General features: G+C 36.7%; 1 protein-coding gene across 25 annotated transcripts in view; it reads left to right on the top strand.

Annotated features, from left to right (window-relative positions):
- Mbnl1 (muscleblind like splicing regulator 1) overlaps positions 1-10,656 on the top strand; it is a 168,983-nt gene extending 158,327 nt beyond the window's left edge. For 13 of the 25 annotated variants that reach the window (XM_052180446.1, XM_052180426.1, XM_052180447.1 and 10 more), the window contains 4 exons: positions 1,839-1,874; positions 2,558-2,652; positions 5,569-5,643; positions 7,301-10,656. In XM_052180446.1, coding sequence (XP_052036406.1) covers positions 1,839-1,874; positions 2,558-2,652; positions 5,569-5,625 — 188 coding nt within the window. In that variant the 3' untranslated portion in view covers positions 5,626-5,643; positions 7,301-10,656. The remainder of the gene's footprint in view (positions 1-1,838; positions 1,875-2,557; positions 2,653-5,568; positions 5,644-7,300) is intronic. The other 12 variants (XM_052180429.1, XM_052180439.1, XM_052180431.1 and 9 more) reach the window with 3 other exon arrangements.
- The last annotated feature ends 7,436 nt before the right edge of the window (positions 10,657-18,092 follow it).

Raw genomic sequence — 18,092 nt, 5'->3', positions numbered from 1 at the left:
CAGCACACACAGGCTCATTTGTGCATGAGAGAATAGAAGAGTAGGCAAACTGAAGCATCGCACTCATCTCAAAACCTGTAACTTGGAGAATATTTAAAGGGCTTCAGTGTTCCTTAGGCAGCACACTCTACCCCTTCCTTTTCCTTTGCCATTTTCTTTTCCAGTCCTCCTGCCCTGGAGGGTAGTGCTTATAGAGGACCCAGACCCAGCATTCAGCTGTGCTTACACAGAACCCAGACCCAGCATTCAGCTGTGCTTATACAGGACCCAGACCCAGCATTCAGCTGTGCTTATACAGGACCCAGACCCAGCATTCAGCTGTGCTTATACAGGACCCAGACCCAGCATTCAGCTGTGCTTGCTGTGTTGTCTCAAATTATCTTCTTTGTTATTGGTCTGTTCTGTTGTTCTTGTTGCAGTCTCACAAGTCTTTATACATGAGTATTAGCAAATGACAAATCTGCTCAAGTGTTTTACGTGCTGTGTCCCTATAGAACATGAGCTTGCTTCCCTAGCTCCAGTACTCAGTTTAATCTCAGTTTAATCATGGGCCTCGCTGCCCATGGTCAGATGACGATAACAGAGGAACTGCAGGTGTAACTGCAGAGCCAGTTGAGTGATCTGCATTTCAGTTATGTTTCTCAATGGCAGTTTGTTGTGTAAAATCACTCTGACAGGACTCAGTTGGCAGATATTTTTCTAACAACTGTGCATCACAGATGCTGCTAGTATTTAAACAGGGTGTGCCAAGATTCAGAGATTTAGATAGAAATACAAAGACATTTTATATTTTAAAACTTAGAATTCTAAAATAATCTTGTAGACAGAACAGGTTCTCCATATGGGAGTGTAGTGTGTACTTGGTAAAATAGGCAGGTTTTCAGTATTTGTGTGCCAGAGAACAGGAGCTGTGAATGTGCCATTTGTACTTAGTTCTCACAGTCAGACCACCAGGACTGACGCCCACCCGCCCTTGTGAGACCTGTCCATCCTCATTATCTCCCTCTCAGGGTTTTTACACAGTCTAATTAGCAAATTCTTGCCTTTGAGTTTTTGTAAACATTGGCTAATCTCAGAAGTCTTGTGGGTCTAGCAGTGAAAATCAGTCTCTTGCCGGATACTAGCAGAAAAACTAGTTTTGAGATTCCTAAGAGCATATATGCTCCCCAACAATACATTTTGTGCATTTGAATTCTAAACTAAAGAAATAAATTTTCACCTTTTTGCATACTGTTTATTTATTACTTCATAGGCCTCTAAATCAAGTTTTTTGTCTGGATGATTACAACCTTGTTCCTGTCTGTATGGTTGCTGCTACAATGAGCAAAGAAACAACGCCCATGAGTTAAAATGAGGTTCTGTTCAGTCAGTTTTGTGCATTGAAGTTTTTAGCATTTTAATAGTAAATATTATTTCTAATTATTCAGGGAATTTAGTCTAAAGAAAACATCCATGCCTTTATGTGTCCGATTCAGAAGTAGCAAAGCATGAAGAGATCTGGCAGCTAGGTTAAAACAAAAGGATTACAGAGTTTCTTCTGCAGAATTATATAGGTGTAAATGTTCTTGGAAGTGCTCTGTCTGTAGGCCACAGTTAAGAGAAACAAAGTATCCTAGCACACAGTGAGCTGGCTTTCACTCCTCCCTCCCTCAGGACTAGTTCTAACGACCACTGTGCTACTGTGTGATTTGATTGTGCTCACATGTACATGCCACTGTTCCCAGAATAACAATTTTTCTTCTTTGTTCAAATGAATTTCCTAATTACACGTGTGATGGGATGTTTTAATTCTTTTCCCTTTTCAAATCCACCTTCCTGTTGCAATGCATGATGGGCAGGCTCAATATTGTGCATGACACCCGCTACAAGTGTTGGTAGGTGCCAGCTTTGTTTCTTGATTATCTTAAATCTATGGTGCATCTCACAGCCCCTCAAAATCCACTGCTAAGTTTAACTTGTATCTATTGGGCAAGTCCATTTCCTTTTTACTAACACTTGTCAATTAAATGCCATTTTCTATTTAATTGACATGGTCCCACATAAATGTTTTCTTTCCACGCAAGTTTCCTTTAGTCACCATTAGTGGATTTTGATTGGACTATGAGTTCTGATATATAAAAACAAGTCTATCTCATAAAAGTAATGATTGTATATTTTCATAATAGTGAATAATAAAAAAGAACTTTTATTCAAATGGCTAACTGTACAAAGTAAATACCTGCATTTTATTTATATTTTAATGTCTATAAACACTATATAAAATTCTTGTTTTTTAACTTAGCAAATTAAGCCTGTTTGTGTCAATTTTCTTGATTTAATGGTAACAAGCTTTTTTTCCCCCCCTTTTTTTTTCTCTTTCATCCCTCCCTTCCCTTCTCTTCTTGGAATGTTGTCCTGCTTTGCGCTGTGATTGCATGTCACTCGCTGGTGATGATGTCCTGTCACATGGCTTCTTGCTATGATAAATACCATGCCCAATGATCTCCTCCATGTTGCCATGGTTTCCATATTGCTACACTCTTCTGTATGTTTGCTTATATGATTTTCCCTCCGAAAGTTCCCATGGTGCACGGTGCTACGCCAGCCACTGTGTCCGCAGCAACAACATCTGCCACAAGTGTTCCCTTCGCTGCAACAGCCACAGCCAACCAGGTTTGCTAATTTACAGCTTTGTTTCTTAAAATCCAACTCTTCCTAGGGCCCAGTCCAACAGCCTTCTCCTTAGCACATGGACCCCATTGTGCCCAGTGGGAGTCGTGTGTGTGGGAGAGCTGTAGAGGGTGCTTTCCTGAGCATGGGTTTTCAAAGATACCTCTTGTTGGCCTACACATTCTCTTCAAGACAAGCAGCAGATTCCTTTTACGCCATTTATAAGCGCTCCAAAGTTTTTGCAGCTCTGTTTCTGAAGCTACTAAACTGATATTTACACAAGCAATTCTCATTTTTTCTAACTAATCTGTACTTTGGCCAACCAAAATGAAAGCAATTATGAGGTTATTCTTAAAGCATCTGATATATAGTTTTTTAGTTCTTTCCTAAATTCTTAATAAAATGGAAAATATATAAATGCATTTCTATGCCACAAATGACCACCCTTGTAAATAGTTGTTTTTTCATAATCTAATTTTTGATAAGCAAATTGCTTGCTAAAATTAATTACTTTTATATACAGCATCTTTCAGCTGTGATTCTTGCTATTTTTAAATGAAAAATGAAATTAAGGGCTCTCATTTCTATAATTAACCTGAATAAATGTTGGAGATGTTAGAAAGAAAATTAAATCACATATGATAAATAATACTTATCCTATACTCAGTTAAAATATGGAGGAAAGGAACATACAGAATTCTTTTAAGCAGATGGGTCCTACTTAAATTTAGATGATATGGACAAGAATGGACTATTTAAAATAAAATGGTCATTTAAGGAATTTAAATTAAAAAATGTCATTACTCCCACCAGGATTTTCTGAATATTCTTTAATAGAAAATATTTTCCAGCTCTGCACTAATTAAGCTTACATTTTAGTAATAAATCTGGCCTTGAATGTGCAGATATGTGTGTTAGAATAGCATAGCTCAGTAGGGTTGGTGATCTATGAAAGACACTAAAACAGGTTACACACAGACCACTGACTGAGGTTAGACAGAGCCTAGTGAGAGTAAGGAGAAGCCTTGTCTGACAGACAGTGTAGCACCCCTGGGACAAACACACCCACTGCTGAGGAGCAGACACCTTGTTTTTTCAATATACCATCTCTTGATGGATTTTCAGCTATTAATATAGTCATTAATACCTTTCAAGAACATAATTCCAAATGGTTTTAATTTTAAGTTCTAGACAAGCCTTAAATATTTCTTTGAAAAAATAATAAGTTTTTCAGACTTATCAAAACACCCTTGGATTTGTGCAAACACATAAGACTCATTTATAAGAACACAAGCGTGTGCATGTGTGGCATGATCGTTGTGTTGGCAGAAATATAGAGAGACTCAGTGCAGACCATTTATGGTGCACATAAACAATGCTGGACGTTTGTGTGCATATCATATATGACTGTAGAATTGCTGGTGTAAGCACAAATATGGCAAAGCAAATTCATCATACCCTTGGCCACTTGGATTGTAAGGGACACTTTACTTCTTGCATTGTGCTGTGACCATTTCATGCATAATTCTTGGGTCTTCATACTATTACTATTTTACAACCAAAGAAAAGGGAATGGATATATATATATATACACACACACATATATTATATCTACATATACATACATATGTATATGCCTACAGTACTTCAGCAATGCTGGAAAGAGCTCATGCCACAAAATGCAGCCTGTATGCATGCAGAAGTTTATAGCTGGCCCTTCATCTGCATTGAGTGGTGTTGAAGGTCCTTGGTATGTTTTGACAGCCCCATCCTTGATGCTTCTACACTGTTGGGTTCAACATCCCGTCCTGTAGCAGCAGGAACCATGGTATGAGAAGCTTCCTTATATTTGGAGCACATGTCTGTGCCATTTGCCAATGCTGTAAACCTGTGTAAAATGTCAGCTCAGACACCACACTTAAATGGCACATAGTGAAGTATAGTTTTTAGTTGATTGAGATAGTCAAGGAGATTTAAATTAAAACGACAAAAGCCTTCAGGAACGTGAGTTCATTGTTACCACCAGACTTTCTGAAATAGACTTAGTGTCATTGTACAGAATAAGTTTAAAAACACACTCACCAGTTGCTTTGCAGGTTTACACAACTAGAAACAAATCAGTGTTGTTAGAACCAGTGTCCTTAGGCCTCTGCTGCACTCAAGCCTTGGGCCTACCTTTCCCACTTAACCAGTCTTTAGCTGGAGTTTAAAAGAGAATCAAATCATAAGTTCAATTGCCTGGCTCTCCAATATTGGAAAAAGTAACCTCTGTACCAGTTTCTTTTTGTGTTTTTTTTCTCCAACTGTCTGATTCTTACTTGCCTATTTAAAATGCAGTGAAATGTGTAGAAATGCTGAAGTCTGCTCAGAAGAAAACCTCTTCTCTTTCCAAGTTATTTTTTAATTACTGTTTTGTAATTCACACCTGGTATTTTTAATTTGAGACAAAAGTTAAACACTTCGATCTGAATGAAATGTTAGAAATTTGCTTTCACAAAATTAGGAAAGAAATTTTTTACTCTTGATTTCAGTATTATTGCTAAAAAGAAACCATGGGGTGTGTGCATGCACGTGTGTGTGTGTGTGTGTGTGTGTGTGTGTGTGTGTGTGTGTGTGTAGGCCAACAAAAAGGGCTTCTTTTAACAACTGCTCTGCATGAAGTTTTGATAGCTGTACTTCTCTTACATCCTAAGCACTGGTAACATTTGTAGAAGAGGATTTAACATGAAGATTACAAGCAGTGATTGGCTTCTCTGGCATTTGCATTTACATTTATTTAATGTCATGTTGACCAGATGAGGGCTGTCACTTCACAGCTGAATCCCACTGTTTTTATAAGTTTAATATTAAGATGTTTTCACCTCTTGGTTGTTGGCTCACTTGCATGGATCATTCATTAAACAATCTTTTATTTGCTAGATACCCATAATATCTGCCGAACATCTGACTAGCCACAAGTATGTTACCCAGATGTAGAGCTGTCGTCACAAAACAGTAAGTTTATCGTGCAGTATAACCACTCTGTATTTGTGGTTGGAATATGTTAATATTTAAAATATAAAATATTAAAGGATAATATATTTTGAGTTTTTAATCTCATATTACCAATAAATATAAGCACAAATAAAACATAGCAAAAGTAATTAGAAGCCATGAGTCAAATTTGATGAACTGAACTTTAAAAAGGTACCTTAAAGCCACAGGCCAGGATTTTGGGCTATAGGGGACATTCAATTTCTGCTGTAGTTCTCTACATTAGTGTGAAAACCATTAGCAAATATATAAATAAGTGGATGTAGCTGTACCTCAAGAAAATGCTTGTTTTCAAAATAGGCAATGGACTAGATTTAGCTTATAGGCGGTTATTTGGAGACTTGGCATAAGTTATTATTTTAAGTATTATTTTACTCATTCCTATATGAGAATATATAACCATCTCATCTCATGTATGACTGTATACAAGATCAGTAGGGAACAGTGGACCATACATGTCTTCAATTGGAACTTGAATCAGTTATTTATCAATTGAATATTTAAGCTAGTACTTCAAGGTAGCTAGCTTGATGATAATAGGATTCAGAAGACGCTGCTGTTCCTCTCAAGGGCTTAGAGTCTTGTGTTTGCTTTCCATAGCATTGTTTTCAATGCCTGCAAAGTTGGCTATCTTTCATCCATAGAGCACAGATTTTTTTCAACATATACGAACTTTACATAGATCATGCACTTAGAAGCATGACAAGTACTTATGTTTTGACATTTACAAAGAGCCATTTAAAACTCAGTCCTGTCAGTGGGCGGATGAGGGGTCTTTGTGGCTTCTTTTCATTCGCTCAATGACCTATTTGCAAGTAAGGTTTGGCCCTGCTTCATGTTAGCGTGTTAGCATCCTTGTTAGTGTTGCAATGATGCGAATGACCTCACAACTGTGCGAAAATGGGAGAACTTGGAATGAGCTTCAGTGGAGGCAGACGTACGAGAGCTCCTCTTCTCGGGAGTCAGGAAAGAAGGCATTTGGACAGGGAAGGCTAGTGTAGGAGAAGAGACCTTGAATTGAAGTAGGAACAGAGCGCAGGTCAGATTTGCAATCTGCAGTGTTAGTTAAAAAAAAAAAAAAGAAAGAAAGTGGAAGAGTCCATAGCAGGTGCCAGACACATAGATTCCACAGGAGAGAGAAAGGTGAGGCATTTGAGAATGAAGAGTACCAAGTGTAAGGGGCTCTGCCAAAGATATGTTACAGTTAACAGTTATTTAAGTACATTTTTGTTCATTTTGTAACTGTCAAGAGTAGTTCTGGCCAGGTACGATGGTACATACCTTTAACCCAGCACGTGGGAGGCAAATATGAGTGGATTTCTGTGAACTCAAGGACAACCTGGTCTCTATAGCAAGCTCCAGGCTAAGCAGGAGGGCTAAAAAAGGAGGGAGGGACAAAATGCTGCTCCTTCATAGCTGGTCAGGTGCATGGCATACGCACACTGCCTTGTTGGTTATAAGTTTAGTAGGAATTTTTGTCAGTGTGTTGTCTGTATATCAAGATGTGTGTGTATGTGTGTGTGCGCGCATGTATGTGGTATATGTATATTACTATGTATTAAAAATGTTTTAACTACTTATATGTTTGAACAAAGACTGTCTCTTTTTCCTATTCTAGATCATACAAAGAGGAAAGGACAGTGTGCTTGATTAGAGTAAGGACGACGTCATTAGCCATATTGTATATACCGTCAAGCAACACACACAAAAATCCCTCAGCCACAAGACATCCACATATTGCATGTTAACCAGAAGAAAAGACAACATGGGAACCTGCTGCACACTGTTGCCTACACACTTTGTACATTCAATTGGTATTTGTGCTGAGGTGATATTCCTATCTAAAACAACAACATTGTCTTTCTTTTGTAGCACAGAGTTATGCATTAAAATATGCATACATAATTAGTTTCCTATATATTCATGCCATCTTGAAAAGACAGACTATGGTGTAACCATGATTCTATTATGTATTGGTACGTCTGTAGACCAAGATATAATTTTTTAAAAATAAGTTTATTTCTTTCAAGGTTTACAAGTAACAAAGGTGCACCTTGTATTTAAAATCGCCATTAGAGCTGAGAGCGCGCATGCACAGTCATTTTTGTTTAAGAGTAATATTTTTACTGTAATAGATTGTAAGACATGGTGAGGGAGGGATCTGACAGAGATGAATGTGCCAAGCAAAACCACAACTGTGTATATTTTAAAGCACATCATGGCTTTAAGTACCATGTTGTTAAGGATTCTCATGAAGTGCCATAGACTGTACATCAAATTAGAGTATTATTTCTTCAGTGTTATTGTTTCTGGAGCCACATTTTGTTGCTTATTTGCTAGAACTAATCAATCAAAGGGCACCATTCTCTTCTTTTTTGTTTTTGAAACCAAAGCTGTCTCAGAAATGGCCAATTTAACTTTACAGTAACAATAGACAGCACAACACAAACTCAATACAGATAACCTTTCACATACTGGAGATATATATGATAGATATATAAAATTATTTTAATGCATTATAGTGTAATATTTATGCATACTCTACTATATAACATGTTATTCAAAAGGGATATGCCATTTCTGAGACACAATAACAAAAAATGTTTGAGGAAATTATTTTGCTTCTATTTATAGCCTCTGTCAAAAGTCAAAAGACTATAAATGCTTTGCAGAAATGGGTTCACGTTTGCTTCATCACAGTCACATTCAAAATAGTGACTCTAAACAAAGAACAGCACTGTCATCAGATGCATGATAAACCAAAATATGAAAATGGGAAATGTTTAATTAACCTAGTAATTGGGTGGGTTAAGTACATGGGTGAATTTTATATGTGATTCTTTTGTTCAGATTAACTGCTTATAGCCTTAGAAAGCCTTTTAAAAATTTTAAAAATAGATGTGCATTCAGTTTTTAAGAATGGATTCATCCAAAGGAATTCCCCTTTTATGTGGTTTGGATGTTGCAGCTAGTAAAGGATATTTTTGCTCTGTTCAGCAGTTCTAAAGATCGCTGAGTAGGGGCCAGGTCACTGGCAGTTCTGGTGTGGAACGGAAGAAGTGAGAGTTCTGTTATAGAACTGTCCATACTTCCAAGTTTACTGCAAGTTTTTATGCTTGAGAGAAATGCTTTCTAATATAAGACTGATGTGTTGATTGTACTGATTGTACTGTACATCTATTAAAGCCTTAGATTATTACATTACGGGTTGGAACCCACACCAATGTACTTTCAATCGTGTTAAGAGAGTAATGATGACTTCACATGTTATTGTAGTTAGTTACATTATAGAATATTACTTATTTTTCTTGTTAAAATGTAGTTTTTCATTTCCTACATTTATTAGATTTTCATTTTCTATTAACAGTTGAATACCATTTCAGTTTTTAGACTATTGTTTTATTAGATTTTACCAATGAATTTTTCAAAATACAAAAAAATTAAAGTAGTTTTTTCTTCATAACATACTCAGTTTTAAATTACATGTAGTGTCATATGAATATCCGTATTATTGTTAACTAAATGATTTATATTTTACTGATTTAATATTACAGTGTAAGAATGTCAGTCATTGTTCTTGTCTAGTTTTCATTAAAAGAACAAAGATCTTTTATATGGATATCTTATAAATATATAATCATTGCTAAGTAAGAAGTTAAGTTGTTGCTATGGCAACAATCCTGGCAGACAATTGAGTAATATTTTGATGATTTATTTTGTTTGTAATTAGTTATTATGAGAAGATCTAGATCCTAGATATTAGAATAAAATTTATTTTCTACTGTATCCATTTCAAATGTTAAAGTATTGTTTAATATTTTTGAAATCCCTGAATATCAGGCCTTGTTATAAATAAGCTGCATAATCAATAAATAGAACAAGGGACTTTTTGTTGATAATCCAAATACTCAAAGTTTACGTAATGAGAATTTTAGCGTGTGTGCAAACTCTTGAGGGTTGATGATGCTGCAATTTAGCATGTTGGAAAGTCTAGAGAGAAGGTTGACTTTTTGCACTTCTGTATATAGTCAAAAGAGAGAAACCTGTATAATAGCAAGATCTTATTTTGAATAAAAACGTCTATAATTACAAGGAGTTTTGTTAAGGCTAATGAAATGACAGACTGAGCAAAATTGCTTGCAAAAGTGGCACAGAGTTAGCACTCCATCCCCTTCAAACACGTCGCTTTGCTTTCTGTGGACAGCTTGTAGTTTGCCAGGACTTTTCAGCTGGAAAGATTTGCCATCCTTCCAAGATCTCATGACTGACAAAACTCCATTGGGCCAAATCTGCCTGAAGATCATTACCAAAAATTAGCAGGTACTTCAGCCACTAAGATGAAATCATGGATCAGATATTCCTTACATTGTTTTCAAAACTACTGCATGTTTAAAACTTCAACAACAAAAAAAAAGAGAGAAAGAACTATGCTAAGGACATATATTATTCAGATTGATATCTACCAATTTCAGTGGTTTAATGTTCACAAAATGAAATCTTCAAAACAACTATTGACTTTCACAAAATTTCAACCATACACAGGCAAACCAAACAGCACACCTGTAGTTGTTCTGTGATTGTTTTTTAATTGCTGTAGAACTTGTTCTTTCCGCAGGTGAAAAAAAAAAAGTTCAAATTTCACAGTTTTAATTTTCAACTCAGAAGCACTCAAAAGAGCAAAATGTGAGAATGGCCACTTGTTTAACGACTTGGCTGCCCAGCTGTCACCCCAGCTGGCGACTCATGTTGCACTTACCAGCCACCCACACACTTTCATCTGCTGGAAGGACAATGCGCTTGGTTTTACTCTTATGTAATCACAACTTACTTTCTGCTTGTAGTTGCTTAAAATTATGTATTCTGTCTAGGGCTGCAGTTTGTTTTATGCTTACTTTATTATTACTGCAGTAGTTGACTTTGCTGTATGGAAAAATAAAGCGAAATTGCCCTAATAAAACTTCTCTTTCTTAAGTATATCTGTGTATCTGAGATTGAGTAGTAAATTATTTCTCTACATTTCACATTATTTTGTGCATCTTTATGAACATAGTCATGTATAAATTGTCTGGTTTTAAAGGATTGCAACGAAGGCAGCTAATACTTTCTGAACAATCATCTCTGGGTGCTGAGAAGCTAATGACTCCATAACTGACATTTGACCAATGCTTTCTATAAAAAGCTCAGCTCTCCTATTCACTCATGCTCTAGTGCTTTAAATGATATGTGAGAAATTGTGTGTGTGTGTGTGTGTGTGTGTGTGTGTGCTTAAAAGAAAATATAAAAGGACTGCCAATTCTGCATATTTAAATTAAAGAACTGTAACTTGCTTGATTGAACTAGTTGAGTAGCTCTGATAGTCAGTCTGAAAGATTATCCCATCAATAAATTAAAAGATCCAGAGGTTATACATCTGACTAAGCCACACCCTGCATAACTGCTGTGTGTGTGTGTGTGTGTGAGAGAGAGAGAGAGAGAGAGAGAGAGAGAGAGATCGTGTGACTGACTGTATTTGAATGAACTATAAATTGAAGTCTGACTAGCTGGTGATACCTGGTATCCCATACCTGTAGCTATAAAGAAAGTTCTAATATAAAGAAGTTATATACTTCCTCATTTAGTGTTCTTATGTGTTCACTCTGGCCTTTGTGTCTGTCAAAGGCTACACGGTTCTCACTTGAAAATTATTTCCTGTTAATTTCCAAGACTTCTTACAAAGAATAATAATGATGAGTGTATTATTGATATGAGTTATAGATAACCATTCTATTACTGGTTTGAGTTCTATCGGGCATTTATGTTACTCTTACCATATGCAACCATTGTGCGTGGCATTCATCAAAAGGAGAAAGCTTTACAAGTTGATGAATACCATACAGAACTAGTGCTCTGGATCATCTTTAGGGTATCCTCAGTTTCATGTTGAAGATTGGCTTTTATTATTTTACTTACATGTTTGTCTGACTGTGGGAGTATATGTCACATGTGCCACCTGTGTGTGGATGACTGAAAGCCAGAAGAGGATGCCAGGTCTCTTGGAGCTGTAGTTGCAGGGACTTGTGGGTACTAGGGACTGCACTTAGGCCCTCCTAACCATTGAGCCGTCTCTCCAACCTCTATGACAGCTGTCTTTTAATTGATGAAAAAAACTACCACAAAAATCCATTGTCACATTGACCTTACTCCACAGACAGCTGTATTTTATGGCAACAACAATTAAATGCACCTGAAAAATACTACATGTAGTGCTTTTCCTTCTAAACACATCATTCAGAAGGAGTTATTAGTGCAGAAGTCCTGAGCTCCTGGGGTGGGACTCTCTGCTAGGTATCAACTCTTTCTTACACACACGGGAAAAACAAACTCATTGGCTATATCCATTACTAATCCAAGGGGGTTAATTTATGCTTTGGAATGGCCCTATAGCTCAGCAGTATATGATTGTGCACAGTCGTTCTGAGACACTGGAATGGTATCTTCCTTCATACAGCTAGGCCTCTGCACAGGGAAAAGAAGCCTGCGCAGCAACACTGTTATTTTTCTGTTGGTCTAACTCCATTCACGGAAGCATCTCAGCCGCAATCACTTTAGCTTTTGAGGTGCTCCACCATGTGTTTGGGGGAAATATCTGTGTTATAATGACGCTTAAGAATTTATGAACTTTTGAAAGCTTAGGAGATATGCATTTTAAATTCAATCAGACCATGTCACAGTGCCTCATTGAAATAACTTTATTGTGGCCCCAGTATCATCACCATCCTCAGCCAGCCTCTGACACTGTTCCCAGAATAGATTCTAGTGCCAGAGGCAGTGGAGGTGTTTATTCCCAAGACATGTTTGCCCAGGGCCACACGGAATCACAGCCCCACTCCCAAGTTCTCAGGCGGTGGCCAGCAGCGGTCACGGCTTGTGTTTAGGACACCAAGAAGGCCGTGTCCACATGTGGGCTGCTGCTCAGCAGCTCTGATCCAGGGCCTGCTGTCAAACTCCCCTGCGAGTGCAGAGGTGGGGATGAGCCAGTGTGCCTGTGCCACAGATTCCTAAGCACTGAAACCGCCGCGGGATGGCGTCCTAAGAGGTTTGTGCTAAGTTGTGCGCTGACAGCTTCCTTCAGCTACAAACTAAAGCCACACTCCAGTGGTTAAAATGAGGGACTCGCAGCAGGAACACCTGAATGTATTTCTTGGTGCTTTGAGGTTTTGACCGAGATAAGTTTCTTCGACTTTCTGCGACAGTTTCCAGTTCAGGGATTTAGGAGCAAGGGAACGAACACTGTAGGAGGGTTTAGTAGTTTCTAGATTTTTCTGAAGTTTGGAATTATTTCCAGGATCTTTAAAGCACAGGTACTTGCTTCCTCAGACTCCTGCTTTAACTGATGTGAAAACAATTCCTAGGATAACATCTGAAGTGCTTTAATGGATGCCTAGCATAGAGCAAGTAATGAAGAACATTACCAGGTAATTTTACTTATCTGTTATTCAAGGCCTACAAAGCCCCCACTTGATCTTTACTTTTCCATTCTCCTTCTGGGGTCACCATGGTTTCTTGCTAGAGTCAGGTACACATCCACTGCCTCCGTCTGTGTTGCCATGTGTAGTTTTGGCCTTGTTCAAGCCTAAAGAGTTATTACTGTCATTAACACCATGCCACATCAGATCTCTTGTGTTACTTCCCTTCCAGTGAGTATTTTTAAAAATGTAACTGAGGTAATTTTTTTTCAAATCACCTTGGAATGTGTAATATTCATTCTAACTGGATATTACAGATGTGACTTCACTCTGTCACACTGAAAGCAACCACTCAGAAACATGGAGGCTTTACTATTTGACCCTTTAAACTTTTAATATATAGTCAAGATCAAACAATAAATGCATCACCATGTAAATTGTGCTGTTAAATTTATTATATATATACATGTATGTATGTATATATATATATATGTGCGTGTGTGTGTGGTACTAATACACTTTAATATATATGCATATATATATGTTTATATATGTTGCCCAGACTGAACCCAGGGCCTTATGAATCCTAGGCAGGTGCTGTTGGGTGTTTCTGATTTTTAACCCCCCCCACCCTACATATTTTGTTGTAAGTTTATTATACATATTTAAATTAGCAATTACTTAGCTCAAAAAATATGTATCTGAGGATATGCTTATGCCCTGTGATATATTCTTAGATGCTAGGGCAGACAGTAAGAACCCTACATGACTAATGCAAGGTAAATAGAGTGTATTCACTCTGACTACATGATGATTCTTTTTTCCCATCTCTAACACCAGGCTTAGTCTTTTAACTTTTCTACAAGGAAACTTGAATAAGATTATGTAACACCTTGCCTCCATTCTTCAGTGAAATATTAATATCCTTAGTAATTCCTCATAAAAATCCAAATATTAATACCTACACACAATAAAATCATCATTGTGCACACTTATAATCCCAACACTCAGGCTGAGGCAAGTAAATTTGAGACTACATAGCAGCAACATGTTTCAGAAAGGAAAATAAATACTACTGCATCAGTTTTTAAATTAGTTTTTCAATTGATGCATACAAAATAAAACAATGTATATGCTATAAGGGAACAGATATTTTAATATGTCTATTTTACAGTGAAAAAAAAAACTTAAACGTGTATTGCCTCAAATGTTTTTCCGTATTTTTATGAAGAAAACATGTTCACAATGCTTTCTCCTAACTCTTTAGACCTCCAGCACATTATTGATCTCTGCAGTCCTACCCCAGAGCTATCTCCTCCTACTAATTGTAGTGTTTTTGTTAAAGAAAACAGCAGGAATAGTGTTCTTTTCTGTAATTAGGGATTTTAGAGCATTTCTTATTCACGAAGCAATTTTTAATTACTCATTAACATAAAAGAGCAACTTTAAGGTAAGATTATGAGACCTTAATTTTACAAGTTTTCAAATTTTGCCATTTTCTTTGCAGTAATAAAGTTTTCAAATAAAATTTTAGTATACCTTGCTTTTTGTTTAAATCTTTTGTGAGTCTTTCACTTTTTTACTTTTTGGAGCATTTTTTCCATGTAAATGAGACAGCTCTTTAATTTTTGATTTTTTTAAATAAATTATAAAACATAGCATTACTTAATGTTGAGAAGGGACCCAAAATCCTGTACTAAATAAGTAAAATTTTATGTTGCTTTAGTGACCAAATCCAAAAGCCCTTCTGAACCAGTGGTCTAAATTACCTGTGATTGTCATAGGTTGCCTTGTTACTGTGGTCCCTTGATCATGAATATGAACTAGTTTAAATTGCTAGTTTAATTTAGTACATTAAATTATTTATGTGTATCTCTTTGCCCTTTCTCTTACCCTTCTCAAAAAGATACCTTCAATCATTAGCATTAGCTATATCTACTTAAACAACATTTTTTTTAAAAAAGTCAACAATGCAAAACATCTTGGGCTGACTTGCTAGCAGGTAAGTATGGTAACTGGGGGCACATCAAGAGCTAGTGCTCTCAGAGGTGACATTGAGCAGAGGCTTGAATGAAGAAAATGGACACAATGTGATCGTGACATCATACTCTGTGTGCAGCCTGTGCTGTTGAATGCTGACTCATCTCCCTGTCAGTATTAAATGCCAAGCACCCAGGCGCATTCTCCTCACTTCTGATGAGACATGGTAGAAAAACAAAATTAAGGGCCAGGGAAGAGAGGGGACTTTGCCTCTAGGATCTCATTGGTTAAGATTTAAGAAAGTTCACATATTTGCTTCAATGAAATCAGCTATAAAGACTGCCTTCATAGAGTTGTTACTGCTTTATTGTTTTTCAGCTGATAACTCATGCCTAGGCCAAAAATATATAGAATTTAACCATGTCCACACTCCAGTTCTATTTATAAACCTATACATCATAAGGAACCTCATTCTTTCATTCACCAAAGGAATCTCTTTAAGATATAAGATGAGAAATATACACAAATAAACTCATTTACTTACATTTTTTTCAAATAGAGATCATGGTTGGAAATTATATCTTCTGAGCCATGTAAGTTCAAAAGCCACAGAACTAGCATGAGCATGATGTTTGGGTCAATCCACAGTACCATAAAAACAAAACCATACAAAACACAAATGAAGCATACTGTCTCTTGACACATTGCAACTCTTTGTGATCAGTCATTCTGGAACTCAGCAGTAAAAATCAAAATCATGATCTGGGGAGATAGCTCAGTAGATGAAATTCTTGCCATACAGACATTACAATTGGAGTTTGGATCCCCCAGAACACATTAATATTCAGGGAGTGTTGAAAGACTTAGAACACCTTCACTGGTCACACTTTGTGGTTAAGAAAGTTAGTAAGACAGGACCTAAACTTCTGTCACCCTCTGAGGTCAGGGTAGGCACTGAGACTAAAAAGACCACCAACAACAACAACCAACCCATGAGGTTAAGGCATATACCAAGACTCATGTCCAAAGTCAATGCCCACCCAAGCCTCTATTGCTCTTTGCCTTCTGTAGCTACTCCTTAACTACAGTCTATTCAAGGTCAGTGTTGCAGGTAACTGAGCCTTCTCACCCTTTCTCTTCCTTGTTTGCCTTTCACCTCCTTCAAATCACATAGCTTCTCCCATGAACAGGAATTCTATGGTTCAACCTCTTGAAAGATTAAACTTGTCTGCTTTCTCTGAGCGTATGTTACTCCTTTTTCCCCCAGTTTATACTAACCCAAATGTCACGCAGCCTGCTCTCAGTTTGTTGTTCTTTCCTCTACCCTTCCCATTTCTATGCACATTACCTTCTTGACTTCCTACTTAGCAACATAATAATCAGTAATCCCAAGATACTTTCTTGTTTCCTTTTTTTTATTTTCTATGCTCATACCAACAATAATGAGTAAACCGATGCTCACAGTACTATCAGTGTTCTTTGGCTTCCTAAAACAACTGATACTTGAGTAGCTACGTTGTATTAAAATACTATATAGCCTGGTGTTCTGCACACCAGTATAAAAAAAAAAATCACCCCAGTTGTACTATACCACACCTACCTATTATCTCTATAAGTGCAAATAATTCCACTGAAAGGAGAAAGAAGACTTGAATTTGAAAAGAAAAAAACTTAGTCAATGATATAATTTCATGTAACCTTAGGGGCAAATGCCTCACAGGAAACCTAAATAACATATCTCCTCCAAAAGTAACAAATTCCATAGCAACTCCCTTGGAGAAAGTTTTAAATGAACCTCTAGAGACACAAATCAAAAGAACAATTATAAATGTGTTGAAAGATGTCAGCAAAGACATGAATGAACTTAATGAAACACAAGAGAATAGAAGAAGATGAATGAATTAAGGATATAGAAATTTTATAAAGAGAAGTGCTGAAGGAAAGAGAAAGTTAAATAAGGTGAAATAGAATGGAAATGAGAAGTCAGTTAGTCAAATAATGCATTCATCAAAAAGCCTTTCCAAGGGAATGGACTACAGTAGAAGACAACGTTGTCAGAACTTGTAGACAAAGCAGGAATCAGATCATTTAGTAACAATATATACAAAGTATGTACAATATATACAACATATATGTATAAAGATATGCTGTATATGCTATACACACATACACACACACATGTGTATGTGTGTGTATATAAAATCAAACATGATACATATCACACATACACAATGTGTGAGCAAGCTAGAGATGAGGCTCAGTTAATAGAGTGCCTGCCTAACATGTAAGATTGCATCACCAGCACCTAAGAAAAATGGGTGGCCTGTAAGCACTCTGGAGGTGAAGGCATGAGGATCAGATATTCTGGATAATTCACAGCTATACAGTAAGTTTAAGGAGAGCCTGGCTATTTAAAACTTTGACTCAAATAAAAAAAAACCCAACAAATGAAAAAATAAATGAAAATGTATAAACATAATATGCAAGATCTTTGAGATATCATGAAAAGAGAAAATATGGGATTGTAAATAGGAAAGAATTTAATGCAAATGGCATAGAAATTATTTTCAATGATTTCATACAAGAAACCTTCCATGATTTAGGAAAAGAGATTCATCTACATATCAAAAACCACACAAACTACCAAACAGACATGACCAGAAAAGCAGCTTTGCATTTCATATGACAGTTAAAACACTAAATATACAGAAGAAGAAAAAGGTTTTAAAAAGTTGCAAGAAAGAAGAACCAAACACCATAAAAAGGCAAGCCCGTCAGAATAGCAGTTGATTTTTCAACAGAAAGAGAAAAAGACAGAAGTCCTTGGAAAGATACATATACATTTTGGGGTCTGAAAAAATTCACTCTGCCAACACAGATTACTATAACCAACATAATTGTCACCATTGATGGAGAAAGAAAAACTCTGAGTAACTGTTTTTAAAAGCGTAAAAAAGTTTATGGTGGCTAAGCCACAGGCCTAAA

The sequence above is a fragment of the Apodemus sylvaticus genome, chromosome 4 (assembly GCF_947179515.1).
Source record: "Apodemus sylvaticus chromosome 4, mApoSyl1.1, whole genome shotgun sequence".
Lineage (NCBI taxonomy): Eukaryota > Metazoa > Chordata > Mammalia > Rodentia > Muridae > Apodemus > Apodemus sylvaticus.
The sequence above is the reverse complement of the archived record's forward strand: the minus strand, read 5'-3'. Positions and strand labels throughout refer to the sequence as shown.